An 18,222-nucleotide genomic window follows, 5' to 3' on the forward strand; every position below is an offset into this window, starting at 1 on the left:
TGGTGCTGGCCCTCTCTGCACCCTGGTTCCTTCTCTGTGGTCCAGGAAAGGATCTAGAGGCCCCTGAGGGAAGTGATGGGGAAATCTCAGCCTGCAGCCTCCAGCCAGCCCAGAGTCAAAGTCAGGCACGAGGCCAGGGCAGCCCCGCCCCAGGGGCTGGCCCAGCCGTGGACATTTCGTAACGGAAGGGCAGCTGGGTAGAGCAGGGCCGACCAGGAGGAAGGGCAGCTTGGCAGGGCCTCAGGTACGGTGTTCTGCAGAGGCTGGGGATATAGCAGCGAGCAGTCGGGGCCAGGGACCCGCTGGCAGGTTGGCTTGGGGACTCTGGGTTGCCATCAGTCCTGGCAAGCCTGGCCACTCACGGCCACGCACAGGGACTAGCTTTGTCTTCTCGGGGCTTCTCTGCTCGCCTGAGGAGAAAGGGGAAGGAGGAAGGGAGTTCCCTTTGCCCCAGCCTAGGAGAGCAAAGAGAGAGGGCCAAGAGTCCCCGAGGCCAGGCAGCACCCTTATTTTGTCTGAGCTGGACTGACGCCCCTCCTCTCCCTGGAGTTACCAAGGGAGCCAAGAGTCCCAGCTCTGGACCGGCCGCCCCAGGAAGGAATGCACCCCTGTCCCTGGGGGGGTGGTCAAGCATCCATTTGGCAACACATTTCCTGGGCAACTGCCACGCATGCCCACTGCTGGGGTGGGCTACGCAGCGAGCGGTTCTGAGCGATCGTGTTCTTGGGAACGGACTCTGCCAGGGTCCAGGAAGGAGAGACTTCGCCAGCATCAGGCAGCCGGTGGCACAGCCTCTCTGTGCGGCGGGGCGGGGGTTGGCTTGGCCCACGGCCAAGGGTTGGTCCCCAGCTCCCCACACCCACCATGGAAGGGAGGGGGTTGCTCCCCAGAGTTTGGGAGACCTTGTAAAAATCCAGGTTAAGGCTACACGGGGCAGGGAGGGGAAATCAGATTGGAGACTCTAGGGTACTGGGACCTGCAGAGCCTTCAAGGCAGCCCCGTGCCGTCCACCTTCTGACGGCTGATGGGGGTCCCCTGGGCCCTCAGATCACCATGTTCACCTCTGTCACTCTTGCCAGCCCCGCATCCCTGCCCCCACCTGGGTCTCAAGTTGATGTCCTTGCCTCCCTGGTGCCCACACTGGGCCAAGGTCTCCTCGGGTTCCCACCCCAGGGTCTCCTCCCCGAGACCCCCCCAGCACAGCTGTCCTTTGCAGTCTGAATAACCATCGTTCAGAGCCATCCTCACTGAGCACTCACGGGGCTCGGCCCTGCACCAAGCACTTCACAGCACTATGGGGTACCTACAAGACACCATCCCCACTGCACAGATGGGAAAAGTGAGCCACAGAGAGGCCAAGCCACCTGCCCAAGGTCTCGTAGCTGATAAACAGAGTTGCTGGGATTTGGACCCAGGTCTCAGGCCCCCGACACGTCATACAGAGGGTGCTCTTAGAAGGCCTGTGGTATAGACAGGGAAACCGAGGCAGAAAGGATGAGAGGGTGGGCAGAGGTGGGGGCTGGGAGGTAGCTCATCGGCAGGACCAGCCAGGGCCCAGGGACGGGGCTCGGGCAGCAGCTGTTTCTTGATGATGATTTGGAGGCAGCAGACCTGAGTGCCCGCCCCTTTTGTCACCCCCCTCGATGCCACATGACCTGGGCCTCAGCTTCCTACAGGGGTGCCATCCAAAAGCCATGCTGCACTCACATCAGGCACCCACGCTGGCACAGTGCCTGGCACAGTCAGTGCCTAGTCACTGTCATTATTATTATTATTATAGAATCCCCAGGCTCATGGCCTTGAGGGAAGGTGGCTGGCCCTGGGGCCCGGGGAACCAGGCCCATCCCTTGTCGCATCAAGTGACTTAGCAACTCCCAGGGAGGTGGGCTCAGGGCCCCCAGACCACCCGATGAAGGAACCCCCTCATTTGTGTGTCCACAGTGGCTGCTCAGCTCCCTTGTGGGCTCACAGGCCCAGGGTCCCCCCAGGCCCAAGGCAGCCTTGCACATCTGCTTACCTGGGTTGAGTCCAGTTCCCTGCCCTGCAGCAGTCACCCCTCGGGGCCTCGGTCCTGACCAAACTGCAATATGGTGTGAGCTGGCCTCCGTGTTGCCAGGAGAGGCTGCTGGAATGTTCCAACCAGACCTCCACCCCCGCAGAGCTCCCCACCCCACACCTTACTGGGAGATGCACTATTCAAGTGACGTGCCTTGCATTTTTGTGGGTTCTGCAGACTCTCAGGAGAGGGCAAAGAACCTTGCGGAGGCGGGAGAGGTGCGGGTGTGGCTTGCCCTCAGCATCCATCAGCAGAAGTCTGAAGGTGAGAGAGGATGGGGGGAAGGAAGAGGGATAAATATTTGTTGAATACTTGGTAACAATAACCACAGCTGACCGTTATTAAGCTCTTACCATGCACACAATGGCCGGTGCTTCATGTGGTGGAACGGTAGCACCCCCTTTTTACAGGCATGGAAACTGAGGCAGGGAGAAGATGAGTGACTTGCCCAAGGTCACACAGCCAGAGAGGCAGGGTCAGGGTTTGAGCTCAGGTGGCGGCTTTAGGGGTCAGCAAGTCTCTTGGCTCTTGGGTCTCTGGCCAGTATGCCTTCCTCCCTGGAGGAGGGTTGGAGCTGGGGACAAGCCTGGAGTGAGAGGGGCTCTGATGAGGTCCCTCTTCTGCTACAGTCACCCTCTCTGGGGGATGTGGTGCCCGCCCTGTGCCCGAGACAACTGCCCCATTTCTCCTGATCGGAGTAGGAGACCTGTGGGGCCAGTTTGGCCCCCTTCATGCCTATGGGGACAGCGTAGGGCTCCAGCCAGGCTCTCAGCACAGAGTGCCCATCAGGCCAGGCCATCCTGTTGGCTGGAACAGCTCAGCCCTTGGGGTCATGGAGTCCTCCAGAAAACTTAAGGCCATGGTGGCAGTAGTCACTTAACAATAGCTGGCAACCCTGAGGGCACTGACGCCCTGTCCTGGGCTTAGAACTGGCCAGCATGGTCTCATCCTTGATAAACACCCATCAGGTGGTAGGTGGAAGGGTGACCTTAACAGATGAGGAGATTGGGGCACAAAGACCCAAATGATAAGTTAAGTAGGCAAAGAGGGGTCCTGCTGCCCAGTCCAGTGGGAGGGGAAAGAGAGGGATGGGGAGGCGGGGCAGGGAGGTGGACAGAAGGAAACCAGGTATTTATCACAAGGTATGACACAGTGCGGTGGGGAGCAGAGCCAAGGGCCCACTGTGAGAATGTGTAAGGGAGTGATCATGGTGGGCTGCCTGAAGGAAGCATCAACCAAGCAGAGACCAGAAGGGAAGTGAGTCAGAGAGAGAAGGAGGAAAGGGTCCCCACTGGTCCTTGGCACCAGGCCGAGGACTGAGTGCATCAGAGAGGTCCTCTGATGAGCTTCAAGTAAGCAGGCGGGCGCCCGGGGGAATGTCAGAGCCCCTACCCTGCCTGCCAGCCCTGGCTGATGACAGCATGGAGGCATGACTGCCCCCTCACCCCTCAACATTCCCTGCTTCTCCAACACTGTGGCCGATGGGGCTGGGATGGGCAGCAGGGCCTCTGGGAGGCGGGGTTCTTCTTTCCCCGTCTTGCTGTGGAGCTGGGGCACAGGGAGAGGAGTCCTGTCACCCAGCCCTCTGAGCCACCACCAGCCAGCCTGGCCACCCTGGGCAGGGCCCCCAGGCTGGGGACAGTGGGAACAGAGCATTCCGTGTTGGGAATGTCCCAAAGTGGTGGTTGCTGGACTCTCCCTCTAGTTACCAAACTCCCCCTGCTTACTCCACTCAGGCCTGCTGGGGTAAGGGCTACCCGTCTCCAGGAGGGCCACCGGAGTAGGATGGGGGCCATGGCTTAGGGCTAATTTCCGTGTGGCAGGAAGAAGCGTGACCCCCCTGGCTCCCTGCTCACTCTTAGGGGCCACGGAGTAGCTGCCCCCAAGCCCACACCCAGTCCCGTGACTGCCTTGGGGTCCAGAGCCCTCCTGCCCACTGGTTAAGAGGTGTGGTCTGTAGCTCTGTCAGTGGGTGTCCAAGTGTGCCCCTTGCGTGTGTGTTTGTGTGTGTGTGTGTGTAGGTGGGGCAGCCCTGGTCCCTGGGCTTACGTGTGAGTCCCCATGGGGGCACCTGTGGGCCCACGCGGGTGCAGGCAGGGGCGGCGGAGGGCGCCTGGAGGTGGGGCGCCCCGGCCCACGCTGCCCCGCCCGGCAGGATGGACCCCTTCGCGGACACGCTGCAGCGGCTGCGGGAGGCCTTCGGCTCGGGGCGCACGCGGCCGGCCGAGTTCCGGGCTGCCCAGCTGAAGGGCCTGAGCCGCTTCCTGCAAGAGAACAAGCAGCTTCTGCAGGAGGCGCTGGCGCAGGACCTGCACAAGGTGGGTTGGGGGGAGGGGCAGGGGTGGGAGGAGGAGGGCAGGGGCGGGGAGGTTGAGACAGGGGAGATGGGGACAGCTGCATCCTCCATGAAGGGGAACTAAAAGCCGTCAAACCCCACCTCCTTTCCTGTGCCGTAACCCGCTCTTCTGCATTCACCCATTTGTTCATTTCTTCATTCACTCCACTACTATTTTTTTCTTTTTTTTGGTCGCGCGGTGCAGCTTGCGGGATGTTAGTTCCCCGACCAGGGATTGAACCCGCGCCCTCGGTAGTGAAAGTGCGGAGTCCTAACCACTGGACCGCCGGGGAATTCCCCCACTCCACTACTATTTATTGAACACTTACTATGGGCCAGGTACTGTTGTAGGCTCTGGGGATACAACAAATAAAACAAAGTCCCTGTGTCCAGGGAGCTGGCCTCCTGGGGAGAGACACACCTAGACAGTAAATAAATACACAGCATGTTGGGTGGTAATGAATGCCATGGAGAGACACTCCCAGTGTGAAGGGGGTGAGAGAAGGCCAGGGTCAGGGTGCTGTTTTGTATGTGGGGGTCGGGGAAGGTTTCTCTGAGACAGTGGCATTTGAAGGAGGAGGGGGAAGGATCCACGTGGACAAGGGGGGGAACAGCAGCGGGCACAGCCTGTGCAAAGGCCCTGAGGCAGGAGGTACTTGGTGTGTTTGTGCTTGAGGAGCAGCAAGGAGGCCAGAGTGGCTGAAGGGGAGTGGAAGAGGCAGAGGTATGCAAGAGATGAGGTCCAGGGAGCTGGGTCACACCGCTAGGGCCGCATGTGGAGGACTTCTGCTTCACTAGGTACTGTGGGCATCATGGCCTCTGTCCAAACCCTGGAGGCCTGGGGGCTCGGCCCCTCCCATCTCCAGCAGCAGCCACAGCAGGACCTCAAGAAATACACTTCCTTGTAGGCAGCCTTCCACCATCTCAGCTAGCAGGCCCCACCCGTGTGGCTGCCGCTACCCTAGGACAACTGTCCAGGGGCTTCTTCTCTGGACAAAATGTCCCTTGAGCTTGCCACAAAGGCCACGGTGTCCAAGCTCACCCCTGACGCCCCACTCCACTGGCCCCTCACCACCTGTAACTCTCCAAGGCTGTGACTCTTTACCAGCTGGTAAGGTGCTGTTTTGATACTTAACACCCAGGACAGGCCCACGGTGCATATTGGCTGCCGGCCAGCCCCTGTGGTCACCACTTGTCCCCAGGGGGCTGCAGCAGTCCCACACTGGCTCATGCTGAGCGCTGAGCTCATCTTCTCCCCAGACCTCCTGAGCCCACGAGCAGAACCCTGGGGTCATCCCTTTCTGCCCTCCTGCCTCCCCTGCCCTTCCGGTGGGCCTACTGGCTCCACCCAGGTCATGAAAGAGATGCCGGCACTGGCAGGCCTGGGAGGCCCTCTGCAGCCTCCTTGGGCCCTACCTGATTTGCAGGCACCCAGCCAGGTGTCCAGAGCAGTCACGGACTTCGAGACTAGTATCTTGTGGCATCTGGGGTCATGGATCAGGGCACCCCCGTTCACGGGGCCAGCAAAAGCTGGCCACAAGGACTTGTCCTGAGGACGTGGCCTCCTGGTGACGCCTACTCCCTTTCTCAGGGTCCTCAAACCTTCTATTTATCACCACGCTCCAGGACTGTAGCCAGGTGAGACCCGGGCTCCCTCGTCAGCCATTTCTGGAATCATCTGCTATCCCATTTATGAAACCAGGGCACCGGGTCATACTCTCCTTGGCTCTCTGGCACCCAAGGAGCCTGGCTTTGCCTCCCTGTGGGGAGTGTCCATTCACTGGACCTGGTCCAGGACAGAGGGGGCTCACACCCCCTACCCTGGCATGTCGGGCTCCCTGGGGACTGACACCCCACTGAGCCTCTGCCCTGCCCACCAGCTGGCCTGGCCTGGCCGCCTCCGTGAGACCTGACCCGATGGTCTAACTGGTCCCTGTTCTCCCTACGGCTCAGATTTCACCTCCTGCCTGCAACCCTCAAGGCTCCAGGAGCCCGTGCCCCACAAAGAGAGCAGAAGCCCAGAAAATCCAATCTGGTCCCTGCCTCTGGTCTGGTCCCTCCCTCTGGGTTCGGCCAGCCCTGTCCCCCACCCTCCCAGCAGGCAGCATCTGCCCTGTCTGACCTGCACAAATCCTCCCATTTAACCCCCGACAGCCCTTCCAGGTAGAGGTGGTCACACCCATTCACCCCCAGAGGAGACTCAGAGAGGGCCTGTTCTTGCCTAAGGGCACAGAACCCTGGCTCAAAACAGCCTACTCTTCCAAGCTCCTGGCATTCAGCAGGGTCCAGATCATCCCTTAAACAGGCCCAAACCTCACTCAGGTCACAGGAGACCTCGCTGGGCAGGAGTGTGGGCTGTGGACACAGACATAGTAGAAGGCATGCCTGAAGCAGGCTCAGCTCCTAGAAGCGCTGGTGGGCGTGGCTTCTCCCTCCAAGGTCCCTGCACCCTCCCCCACCCCCCAAGGCTCAGCTCTGGCGCTCCTGGGCCCATCGCCCTCTCCTCTGACAGGAAGGAACTTGCACCATAATGGCTGAGTCTCAGGCATCAGGACAGCCTGGCTCTTGTGTCCTAGGCCATGGGCCTCCAGCTGCCTGCAGCCCACAGGCTGGGTCCCTCCTCCCTCGTGGGGGTGGGGCAGGCATGCCAGCCGGCAGAGATCAGGACAAAAGCCCTATTGATTTTCTCCTTTTTCCGACTCCTGCCCTTGAAATCTGCCCTGGCCCCTGGGCTGTGGGAACTGATGGCAGAGACACCTGTCCCCAGTGACCAGTCCCCAGTGACCCAGAGACACCTGTTCCCAGTGTCCCCTGCAGACTGACATCCACACAGCAGGCCACAGAGGGCCACACAGACAGTCCTGTTCAAACTTAAGTTAGATCCTGTCCCTGCTCTGCTCAACAGTCCTCACCCCAGCTGCCTGGCCTCATCACCTCACCCACTCTTCTCCCTGCTAATCAGGAACATAGCAAGCCTGAACCTGCCCCAGGGCCTTTGCACAGGACATACCATCTGCCTGGAATATTCTGCCTCCAGGTATCCATGGGCTCCTTCCCTCCCTTTCCTCACTGCTCAAATGTCACCCCATCCCAGAGGCTGGCACTGACCATCTTATATAAAATAGAGCAAAGAAACACACACACACATACATGCGCACATGCACTCACACACACGCACACACACTCCAGCCGTCTCTATCCCTCTTATCCTGTTTCATCCTCCCATTGCGCTTGTCACGTCCTAATGGAGTAGTCAGTGTTCTCATCATCACGTCGACCGTCCCCCCTACAATGTCAGCTCCGTGGGGCAGGTTTTCTGTCTGTTTCAGTCACCGCTGCATCCCCAGCACAGGAACGGCACCCACACACTGTAACCATTCAGTGAACATGGAGTGAATGAATGAATGAATGAATGAGTGGATAAGACAGGCCTTGCCTGGGGAGGCTTTGCCCACCCCAGGGCTCCGGCCACCTGCGGATCCTGGGTACCCTGGCCCAAGCCCTGCCCCAAGCCCTGCCCCTGCCCCTCCCCCTCTCCTGCAGTCAGCCTTCGAGTCAGAGGTGTCTGAAATCAGCATCAGCCAGAACGAGATTAACTTGGCCCTTAGGAACCTGCGGGCCTGGATGAAGGATGAGAAAGTGCCCAAGAACCTGGTGAGTGACCCTGGGGGTCAGGGCCGCAGGCAGCCTCTCTGGGTGGCAGGTGGTGCTGAGGGGCTGGGGTCTTGGCACCTCACCGTTCACCATCACTCTGGCCCTGGCCCAGGCCACACAGCTGGACTCGGCCTTCATCCGGAAGGAGCCCTTCGGCCTGGTGCTCATCATCGCCCCCTGGAACTATCCTCTGAACCTGAGCCTAGAGCCCCTGGTGGGCGCCCTCGCAGCAGGTGAGAGGGAACCACCACCTTCTCCCCCTACCCCCCGCCCATCCCCCCAGCCTCACAGCCGCCCACAGAGCCAGGGAGGAGGGGGGAGCTGGCACCAGGTGGCTAAGAAGGCCTGGTTCCCATCTGGCCCACCATCCCCAGGCTGTGTGGCCTTGGGGCCGGCACGGCACCTCTCTGAGCCATATTCTTCACCTGAAGGTGGAGTGAGGCCAGCACCTGCCCTGCAGGTGTGAGGACTGAATGGAGACGGGGTGTGGCTACAACTGGCCCTCTCCTCTCCCCGCCCCGCCCTGCCCCACCCCGCTCTCCCCGCCCTGCCCCGCCCCTCAGGGAACTGCGTGCTGCTGAAGCCCTCGGAGATCAGCAAGAGCACTGAGAAGGTCCTGGCCGAGGTGCTGCCCCGATACCTGGACCAGGTGAGCAGGGCCAGGTACAGACCAAGCAGCTACGCTGGCGCTGAGCAGGGCTAAGCAGGCCCCGCTGGGCCGGGCAACCCTTGGCGTGGCTCCTCAGACAGGACGTGAGTTCCAGCCTCAGTCCTGCCTCCTCTGGGTTGTATGGCCTTGGCCAGGTCACCGCCCCTCTCAGCCTGTTTCCCTCTGAGTGAAACAGAGGGGTGGGGCCTGTCTCCTGGGGGTCTCTGTCTGTCTCTGGTCAGCCCTGCTGGCCCAGCCCCGGCCTCAGTCCCAACCCCAAACCCGCCAGGCCCCAACCTTATACCTGTTGGGCTGGGACTGCCTGTGCCCAGTGCCCCTGGGGAGCTCCCCGCTCCCCCCGACCCAGCCCACCTGGAGCCCTGGCACCTGTGGGTCAGGCCAGGCAAGGGGGGAGCCGTCCCAGGCAGGCAGGCAGGCAGGTGCCCTCTGGGCTCTCAGGCTGGCGTCCCAGAGGGAGCCCTCCGCCCGTCTGCCTTGCAGAGCTGCTTTGCCGTGGTGCTGGGCGGGCCCCAGGAGACCGGGCAGCTACTGGAGCACAAGTTCGACTACATCTTCTTCACAGGTGAGGCGCCAGTTTGGGGGCTGTGCAGGATGGGAGAGGTGAGAGGCTTGAGCCCAGCCCCACCCTTAGGGGTCTCATCCCCAACTCTGAGAGAGGCTGCAAGGGACAGAAGCAGATAGCCAGCCAGGGACGATGCAGACTGGGGCAAGTGCTGGGTGGTGCTCTCGGGCCCAGGACGAGCTTGCTCCGCGCTCCCTGAGCAGGCTGGGGAGCAGCCCAGGACCCCTGGGGACCCTTGGGAGGGATGGGCCCCATCCCGGAAACAGGCCTCTCCACCACTCACAATCTCACACATCACAGCATCTGCCCTGGCTGAGCTCCCGCTGTGCCAGGCACTCATTCAGGAGCCCACGGCCCTTCTGGAGGGCTGGACAGATGAGGGTTTTGGGGCTCGGGTGACAAAAAGATGCAGTGCCCACTGCACTAGCCAGGATTGGGGCAGGCTGTATTTTGCTCCCAGAGGTCACCTGCCATCACCCTGACATGTGCCCATGTGGTCCAGACACCACCTAGCTTCCAGTGACCAGGACGGAGGTTCCAGAAGAGATGGAAGGGCGGAGGATACAGACAAGACGAGGCCCTGGGGGAGGGAGGAGCAGACCCGCCTCCTGTGCTGCACACCTTGTCCCCATCAGAGCAGGGGACGTGCAGTCTCTGCCTTTCTCCTCCCCAGACCCTGCCACGAGCCCAGGACAAGGCCTGCCAGCCGCCACCTTAACGGACAGGGAGGGCGACCGTGGGAGCAGAGGGGCCAGGGTCCTCAGCTGTTCCTACAGATTCCCAGGGGGTGGGGGCACCAGGAGGAGGAAGCCGGGTGGGGGGCCCTGACCACCCTCCACCATCACACCCCGAAGCTCAGTGGACTCTGGGCCCCGGCCCCCCAGGACCGAGGGTGCAGAGGCAAGGCAGGCAGACCCCCGGAGGCCAGCTTCTACACCAGGTCCCCGAGGCAGTCTGTGCAGAGGCCGATGGACCGCCAGAAGCTACTCCGCCGTAATCTCCTCACTTCTCCAGGCCTCAGTTTCCTTATTGGTATGATAGGGGCCATCCCCAAGTCACAGGCCTGTCTTAAGGACAAATGAATGAATGAAAGCCTTTGTCACAGCACGTGGCCTGGGCAGCATCCACTCACTCACTCAGTGGATGTTTACTGAGAGCACAGATGGGCACCGCGAGGCCTTGGGATAAAGCAGGGCTAGGAAGGCAAAGCCTCCTACATTGTCCTGGAGCCCGTGCAAAGGTGATCAGGGTGGAGGTGGGGAATTCAGTTGTGGGCGTGGTCAGGACGGCCTGACAGACAAGGAGGTGTTTGAACAAAGATAGGAAGACCTAAGGAAGGAGCCGTGGTAAGGGGAGGCCCCGGGGCAGGCTCAGCGGACACGGGGGCCTGGATGGGAGGGAACGAGGGCAGGGAAGCAGGAGGAAGTGAGACCAGAGGGGTGACTGGGTTCTGGGCTCCCTCGGGCCGTGGTGGCTGGCGAGAAAGGCCAGGGTCATCACGACAGAAATGGCAGCGTGGGACCCTGGGCCAGGCATGGGCGAGAGTGTCTCGAGGCCTGGGGGCGCTGTCAGGAGCGTTTGGGGGTGGCTGAGTGGAGGAGGGGACAGTGAGACCCAGGACACCAGCCCAGAGGAGAGGTGGGGACGTAGGGGAAGGGGGGGCAGACGGTGGGTGTGGAGGGCGCCACGGCTGCCAGATTAGATCAGGGAGGGGAGACCCAAATGTGGACCAGCTAGAGCTGGAGCCGGGCCATAGGAGTCACTTTCAGAGGAGAGTGGAGAGTGGGGAGGGACTTCGGGCGGCAGGCTAGAAAGAGTCGCCTGCAGGCCCAGCTGGGATCAGAAGCAGGGAGACGGGGGCTCCTGGGTGTCTACCTGGGCAGGTCAGGAGAGGGAGACGGGCCTGGCTTGCAGCTGTGGGCAGAGCTCCTCGGGGGACCTTCCACTGTGTGGGGCTGGTGGGGGAGGGTGGGAGGAAGGGGAGGGGGGACGACCTGAGAAAGGTCCCAGTGCAGCAGCAACTGACAAGGAAAAGCCAGGTGAGGGCGACTCTCGCCCCCCCACCCCCCACCCCCGCCCCGCCCTCCGCTCTACTGCCTCTCCAGGGAGCCGCAGGGCAGGGAGTGAGCCCCCTTGAGGGGTCCCAGCCCTGGGCTGAGGCCATCCCGCCTGGTCCAAGTGACCGAGAGCCACTCTGGTTCCTTCCACCCCAGGGAGCCCCCGAGTCGGCAAGATCGTCATGGCTGCTGCCGCCAAGCACCTGACACCTGTCACGCTGGAGCTGGGGGGCAAGAACCCCTGCTACGTGGACGACAACTGCGACCCCCAGACCGTGGCCAACCGCGTGGCCTTCTTCCGCTATTTCAACTCTGGCCAGACCTGCGTGGCCCCCGACTATATCCTGTGCAGCCCCGAAATGCAGGCTCGACTGCTGCCCGCCCTGCAGAGTGCCATCACCCGTTTCTATGGCGAAGACCCCCAGAGCTCCCCAGACCTGGGCCGCATCATCAGTGAGAAGAATTTCCAGCGGCTCCGGGGCCTGCTGAGCTGTGGCCGAGTGGCCATCGGGGGCCAGAGTGATGAAAGCGATCGCTACATCGGTGAGTCCCGCCCTCCCTGCCACTGTGCCCCACTCCCAGCCCACCCCAGCTATGGCCCCTCCACGCTGGGGGCCACAGCTGGGCCCCGAGTCTGGGCCCAGCCTGTAACCTGGGGCCCTGAGGCTCCCCGACCCCACTGCTAGAGCCCAGCCTGGTCCACGGCTCTGGTGCCACGATTCTGTGACACTAGTGTTCCGCGTTGCCGTGTCTGAGCCTGTGACCCCACGACTCGGCACTCTGGCCCAGGCTCTGGATTCTCCAAGCTCAGACCCCAGAGTTCTAGGGCTCAGGCTCCAAACTTCAGCTCCAAGCTCTGCTGCTCCAGGGGGCCACGACCCCAGCTCCTATGAGCCCACGGTCCCTGGTTCTGAACTTCAACAGCCCGTCCTGAGCATCCGCTATGCTGTGAACAGAGCAGCCCCAGTCTCCTGGGCCGAACGGCTCAGAGGGTGGCGCTGCTCCCCAACAGGCTGGGACCTGGGACCTCAGGTCCGGTCACCCTCTGACTGTAAGACCAAGGCTGAGGGGCTCTCTGGGCCCCACGGGCCCCGGCCAGGCTGGGGAGCCCCTCAAGGTCACTTCCCGGGGGCTGTGGGGAGATCACCTTCCCCAGAAGGTCCCTGAGCCCGGAGCCCTGGGTCCCTGGGCCCTGCCTGCCCGAGGCCCCACCCCTGGGGCTGAGCCGTGCCCTGTGCCCGGGCAGCTCCCACGGTGCTGGTGGACGTGCAGGAGACGGAGCCGGTGATGCAGGAGGAGATCTTCGGGCCCATCCTGCCCATCGTGAACGTGAGGAGCCTGGACGAGGCCATCGACTTCATCAACCGTCGGGAGAAGCCCCTGGCCCTGTACACCTTCTCCAACAGCAACCAGGTGGGGCTGGGCAGAGGTGGGGGCAGGTGGTAGCAGTGGAGGGTGGAGTGAGGCCAGCAGAGGGTGAGGTGGCTCCAGGACCAGAGTGGACCAAGGCGCCTGGCAGGAGGGGAGGGCGTCCTGGTCCCTCGGGGACAGTCATAGGAGCTCTGGGACGGTGGTGCTTTCTTGGCTCTGTCCCTCTCCTTTCTCCTCAGGGCAGCAGGGCCTCCCCCTGTCCTCCAGTCTAGGCCACATTCTCCTGGGCCTTTAGTGGGCGGCTCCCCAGGGTCTTCTCTAGGGTCCAGTGTCCCCTCTAGGTCAGCCCCACCTCCATTCTTCTGCATCATGGTCTGGTGGCGGCAGTGTCCCCTTTCTCTGCCTGGCTCATGGAAGGCACACACGACATGGGATGGCACGACTTGGGGAGGATGAATGACCAGGACATGCAGGCCCAAGAGTGAGCCCTGGTCCCCTGCCCCTCCCTGGGATTTCTCTCAGTGGGGTTTCTGAGTCGGCGGATGGGGGTCCACTCCACCCACCAGCAGGCAAGCCCCGACCTAGCTGTTACCTGAGGGTCACACGTTGCAACTAACTATAGCCAAGTTTTCGTGCAACTACTGTTTAGTGTCTACTAATTTTTCCCCCCCTTCTTCTTCTTTTTTATAAATTTATTTATTTATTTTTGGCTGCACTGGGTGTTCGTTCCTGCGCGTGGGCTTTTCTCTAGTTGCGGCGAGCGGGGGCTACTCTTCATTGCAGTGCACAGGCTTCTCATTGCCGTGGCTTCTCTTGTTGCGGAGCACGGGCTCTAGGCGCGCGGGCTTCAGTAGTTGTGGCTCACGGGCTCTAGGCGCGCAGGGCTTCAGTAGTTGTGGCTTCACGGGCTTAGTTGCTCCGCAGCATGTGGGATCTTCCCGGACCAGGGCTCGAACCCGTGTCCCCTGCATTGGCAGGCGGATTCTTAACCACTGTGCCACCAGGGAAGTCCCCCCACTACCCCACCCCACCGCCCTCATTCTTCAAATACACCTACAGACTGAAGAGGAAGGGCCTTCATTAAGTCAAGCAAGGATCAAGTTCATGTTTCCAAAACCCAAATCTCAATGTCCTCCCTGTGCTGCACACAGGCCCCCCGCTGCGTCCCTGCCCCACCCCACCCCTGGCCTCCCCACCTGCCCTTCACTCTGCCTGGGGTGCCCTCCTACTCATCTCTGCCCCACCTTGAGACTCAGCAGGCACCTCACATCCCTCCCGGGAACGCCTCCCTGACTGCCCGCCCCTCACCCTGCACCCTCCACGTCCCCAGGAGGATGTTGGGTTTCCCGCCTCCCCATCAGGCCTGAGTCTGTGTCCACAGTCACCTGCATGGACCACAAGCAAGGGATACTCAAGAAACACGTCTCCAGTTGGGGATGGGTGGCAGGCTGCTCCACAGCCACCCCCTTCAGCCCTCACGGTGGCCTCAGACCCTGCAGTGGGTCCCAGGGCCCTGAGGGGGCCGGACAGAGCCCCCGCGGCCCCGGCAGCTCCGCCACCAGCCTCATAGCTGCTTCTCTCCCAGGTGGTCAAGCGGGTACTGGCCCAGACCAGCAGTGGGGGCTTCTGTGGGAACGACGGCTTCATGCACATGACTGTCGCCAGCCTGCCTTTCGGAGGAGTGGGTACGTGCCGGCAGAGCCATGCCATCTCTTACCGTCATCTCTCACCCTGCTCCCCTCTGCAGAGTCTGAGGCGGAACCTTCCATACCTGTCTCTGCACGTACATATGTAGGTGGACCCACAGCTACACAGTTTAGGTTTTTTTTAAACATCACTGTGATTGCTAGGGCTTAGCACACGCAGGGCGGCCTTGGGTGTTCTCTTTACTCCACAGTGAGGCTACATGCCGCTCTTTTAACCCCTCCTGTGTCCCCTCTGTCCCATGCTCGGCACGTCACACAGGAGGCAGGGGCTCCTGCCGGCTCCCCCTCCACCAAGCCTCAGCAGCCCCCAGTACCGCTGTGAAGTCCTGGCCTCTGAGGCTGGTCCCAGCAAGCCTGACGGCTGTGTGATGTGAGGCCACCACTTCCCCTGTCTGAGCCCACCTCCTCCTCAGGGGACGAGAGGGCCAGAGACTTGCGGTCCCGCCACCTGCCCACAGCTGGCACTAGAGTCAATGACCAGCAGGTCCTGGCGGGCTGCCCTGGTGGGCCTGGACCCTCCCTGGGGAGCGGCTGGTGTCACAGGAGCACACGGCAGGCTGAGATCGAGGCTGTGGTGGTGGAGGTCCAGGGCTGCGCACCGCTGCTGTCCCCGGTTCTGGAACCCCTTTCCCCAGCACCCCCTCCTCAGGGAAGCGTGGGGGTCTGTCTGCGGGGGAATCTGGTCCTGCTGCTTCCCTGACAAAGCCTTCCACGGCGCCCAGGCCCTCAGACGGAGCCAGGGCTCTGACTCAGCTTCCTGAGGCCGCCCTTCCTGGTCTGGCCATGGAGTCCTGCTCCCGCCTCCTTCCCCGCTTCCCTGGTTGCTGCCCCAGACACACAGAGCTCTGCCCAAGTCCCAACACACCATGGTCAGCCACCTCCAAGGCTCCCTGAGTTGTCCCCGAGCCTGGGACCCTCTTGCCCCACACACCCACTTTATCTGGTCAACTCCACATCCCTCAGGCCTCACCCACTCAAGGAAGCCCTCCCGGATTACCCCTGATTCCACCAGGCTGGGTCCCCTGGACTTCCCACTGCCGGGTCCTTGACTGCCTCCCTACCTGGACATTGCGACTCATAACAACACAGCACTTACTGTATCTATGGGTCTGAACACTTGCCCAATCCCCGCAACACTAGGAGGTGGGTGCCACTGTCACCCCATGTCACAGAGGAGACCAAGGCGAAGTCACTTGCTTAAGGTGACATGGCTACTTCAGAGCTGAGATTCAACCCTGGGCAGCTGCCCTGGAATCCACTTTTTTTTTTTTTACTTTCCCTCTTTTTTTTCTAATTGAAAATGTTGATTTACAATGTTGTGTTAGTTTCAGGTGTACAGCAGTGATTCAGTTATATGTATATACACGCTCTTGTTTTCAGATTCTTTTCCATTATAGGTTATTACAAGATATTGAATATAGTTCCCTGTGCTATACAGTAGGTCCTTGTTTATCTATTTTATATAGAGTAGTGTGTATCTGTTAATCCCAAATTCCCAATACATCCCCCACCCCCCAGAATCCACTCTTGGCCACTGTCTACCCATCGTGCCCCAGCACCTGGTGTCCCCAATATTTATTTGAGTGGGTGCTGGGGCCAGGCTCAGGGCTAAGCCCTTTACCCACAGCATCTCATGATTAGCCCACTTTACAGCTGGGGAAACCAAGGCTCGGGGGGTGAAGTAGCCCACTCAGGTCATACTGTGTGACTGGCAGAGCCCAGGTCTGTCTGACGCTCCTCGGCTGGCCACTGGGGGCCTGATTGCTGTGTTCCCTGTCACTGTACAGGCGCCAGTGGGATGGGCAGCTACCACGGCAAGTTCTCCTTCGACACCTTCTCCCACCACCGCTCCTGCCTGCTGCGCCGCCCTGGGCTGGAGAAGGTCTACGCTCTCCGCTACCCGCCCCACACTCCACGCAACCTGAGTGTGCTGCTCATGGCCGTGGAGACCCGCAGCTGCAGCTGCGCCCTGCTCTGAGCCACCCCACGCACGGGGCTCCGAGCATCCCTCCCAGCTCATGTCTACGCGTCCTCCGCTGCTGTGGCCACCTGAGGCTGGTGGAGACACGACCTGGGGTCCACGACACAGGAGGAAAACACCTGCCGGGGCCACGGCCCAGACCAGTGCTTGCCCTCCTCCCTCCTGAGGCTTCTCTTTTCAGGCCCTCAGCTGCCCCCCAGCCAGGATGGGCCAAGGTTTGGGAGCATGGGAAACAGTGCAGTAACCTGCCCTCCTGCTCCCACGCTGGCCACCTGTGTTCCGGGAGACGAGGGCAGATGTGGGCACCTCTCAGGACCCCCCTTTCTGTGGAGGGTGCAGAAGGGGTCCTGGCATCTGGTCCATAACACATTGCGGGCCTGCTGTGACCTGGGTCGTCCCTGCCCTCTCTGAGCCTGGTTCCCTATCTGTTGCACAGAGGAGGTGATTAACACCTCCTGAGATCACCGTGAGGATTAAATTTTGGAGCTTAATTGCCAACTCCAGGCTCCAGGCGTCCTGTCTCCTCATTTGGGAGGGGGGAGGCTGCTTCCCTCTACTCTCTCCGCACCTCTCCCTCCAGGTCAGGTTGATGAGATGCCCACGGTAGGATATCCCTTCCCTTCACCTCGGGCCTCTTAGGAGCTCTGAACTAGCTCCTGTCCCCCAGGTGGTTGGCCCTGGGCACCTTCCCCTCACCATGTCCCACACTGGACTCATCCTCTTCCCTGTCCTGCTCATCCTCCTGGGCCCCCATGCCATGGAGTGATCCCCCATCCACTCAGCCACAAAGCCAAACTCCCGGGCCTCCTGCTAGACACTCCCTTCTCACCTCCCAAGTCCCATCTTTGAGCAATTCTTGATGATTCTATAAAATACCGCAGACTTCCCCAATCCACACACTAATCGCTGGGCCCCGGGCCATCCATCACCTACCCTCTTCCCCCGGGGCCCAGCCCTTCCCCTCAGAGATCTTCCCAAAGCCCACTGGACCATACTAGCCCTCAGCCTGAACCCCTTCAGTGGTTCCCCTGGCTCACAAGTCTGGACCCATAACAATCCTTGGGAGGCTCCGCACAGCCCTGTGCACGCCCCCCCCCCCAACCCATCCTTGTCCTCTTCTAACACACTGGATGTGTCCTCCTTCTCTGGTGGACCTCCGCACAGAAGCTGGGCATGCTCTCTGGCCCTTCTGGTTCTGCTCGACGACTCCTTGCGCTCTGCTTGGATATCACCTCCTCTAGGAAGCCCTCCCTGACCACCTTCCACTCCCCCCAACACACAGGCGGCCTCAGGGGCTTTCTCAGTGCCCGCAGCCTCCGGGGTCCCTCTGCCACACAATTCACTGGGAGGAAACACGGGTTTGGGGGCTGTTGAGGGACGGGGCTACCGGGTCATACAGATCCAGGAGTGGTTCAGGCGGCCGCACTTCGCAAATCTAAGGCTTGGGCCAAGTTACTACACAAGTCCGTGCCTCAGTTTCCCCATCTATAAAGCGAGAATAATCGTTCCTCCCCACAGGGCTGCCGGGAGGATTAAATGAAGACGCCAGGATGAAGGTTTAGCATAGAGTAGGCATGGCTCCCGCGCGGAATCAGCACAGGCTACGATTCTCATCACCGTTATCACACACGCCCCGCCGAGGCCGAGCAGGTGTCCTCCGGCGCAGGGCGCCGGGTCCGACAGGAGCCGCAACCTTAAACCACGCCTCGGATGTCCCGCCTCCAAGAGCTCGGGAGTCCCGGCTCACTAGCTTCTCGCACCCAACCCGGTGGCGCTCTACACCACTTCAAGCGCCTGCCTGCTCCCCTAGCCAATCGGAGAAAAGATTTT

At 61.3% G+C, this 18,222-nt stretch overlaps 1 protein-coding gene across 1 annotated transcript; it reads left to right on the forward strand.

Annotated features, from left to right (window-relative positions):
• The first annotated feature begins 201 nt into the window (after window positions 1-201).
• Window positions 202-16,870, forward strand: ALDH3B1 (aldehyde dehydrogenase 3 family member B1). Its single transcript, XM_061203853.1, has 11 exons — window positions 202-244; window positions 2,234-2,320; window positions 4,212-4,374; window positions 7,935-8,045; window positions 8,158-8,278; window positions 8,609-8,694; window positions 9,196-9,277; window positions 11,491-11,877; window positions 12,581-12,747; window positions 14,291-14,390; window positions 16,199-16,870. The coding sequence occupies exons 3-11, from the start codon at window positions 4,213-4,215 to the stop codon at window positions 16,387-16,389; spliced, it is 1,407 nt and encodes a 468-aa protein (XP_061059836.1). The 5' UTR covers window positions 202-244; window positions 2,234-2,320; window position 4,212; the 3' UTR covers window positions 16,390-16,870.
• Window positions 16,871-18,222: the final 1,352 nt, after the last annotated feature.

This window comes from Eubalaena glacialis, chromosome 10 (assembly GCF_028564815.1).
Source record: "Eubalaena glacialis isolate mEubGla1 chromosome 10, mEubGla1.1.hap2.+ XY, whole genome shotgun sequence".
In the NCBI taxonomy this organism is placed as follows: Eukaryota; Metazoa; Chordata; class Mammalia; order Artiodactyla; family Balaenidae; genus Eubalaena; species Eubalaena glacialis.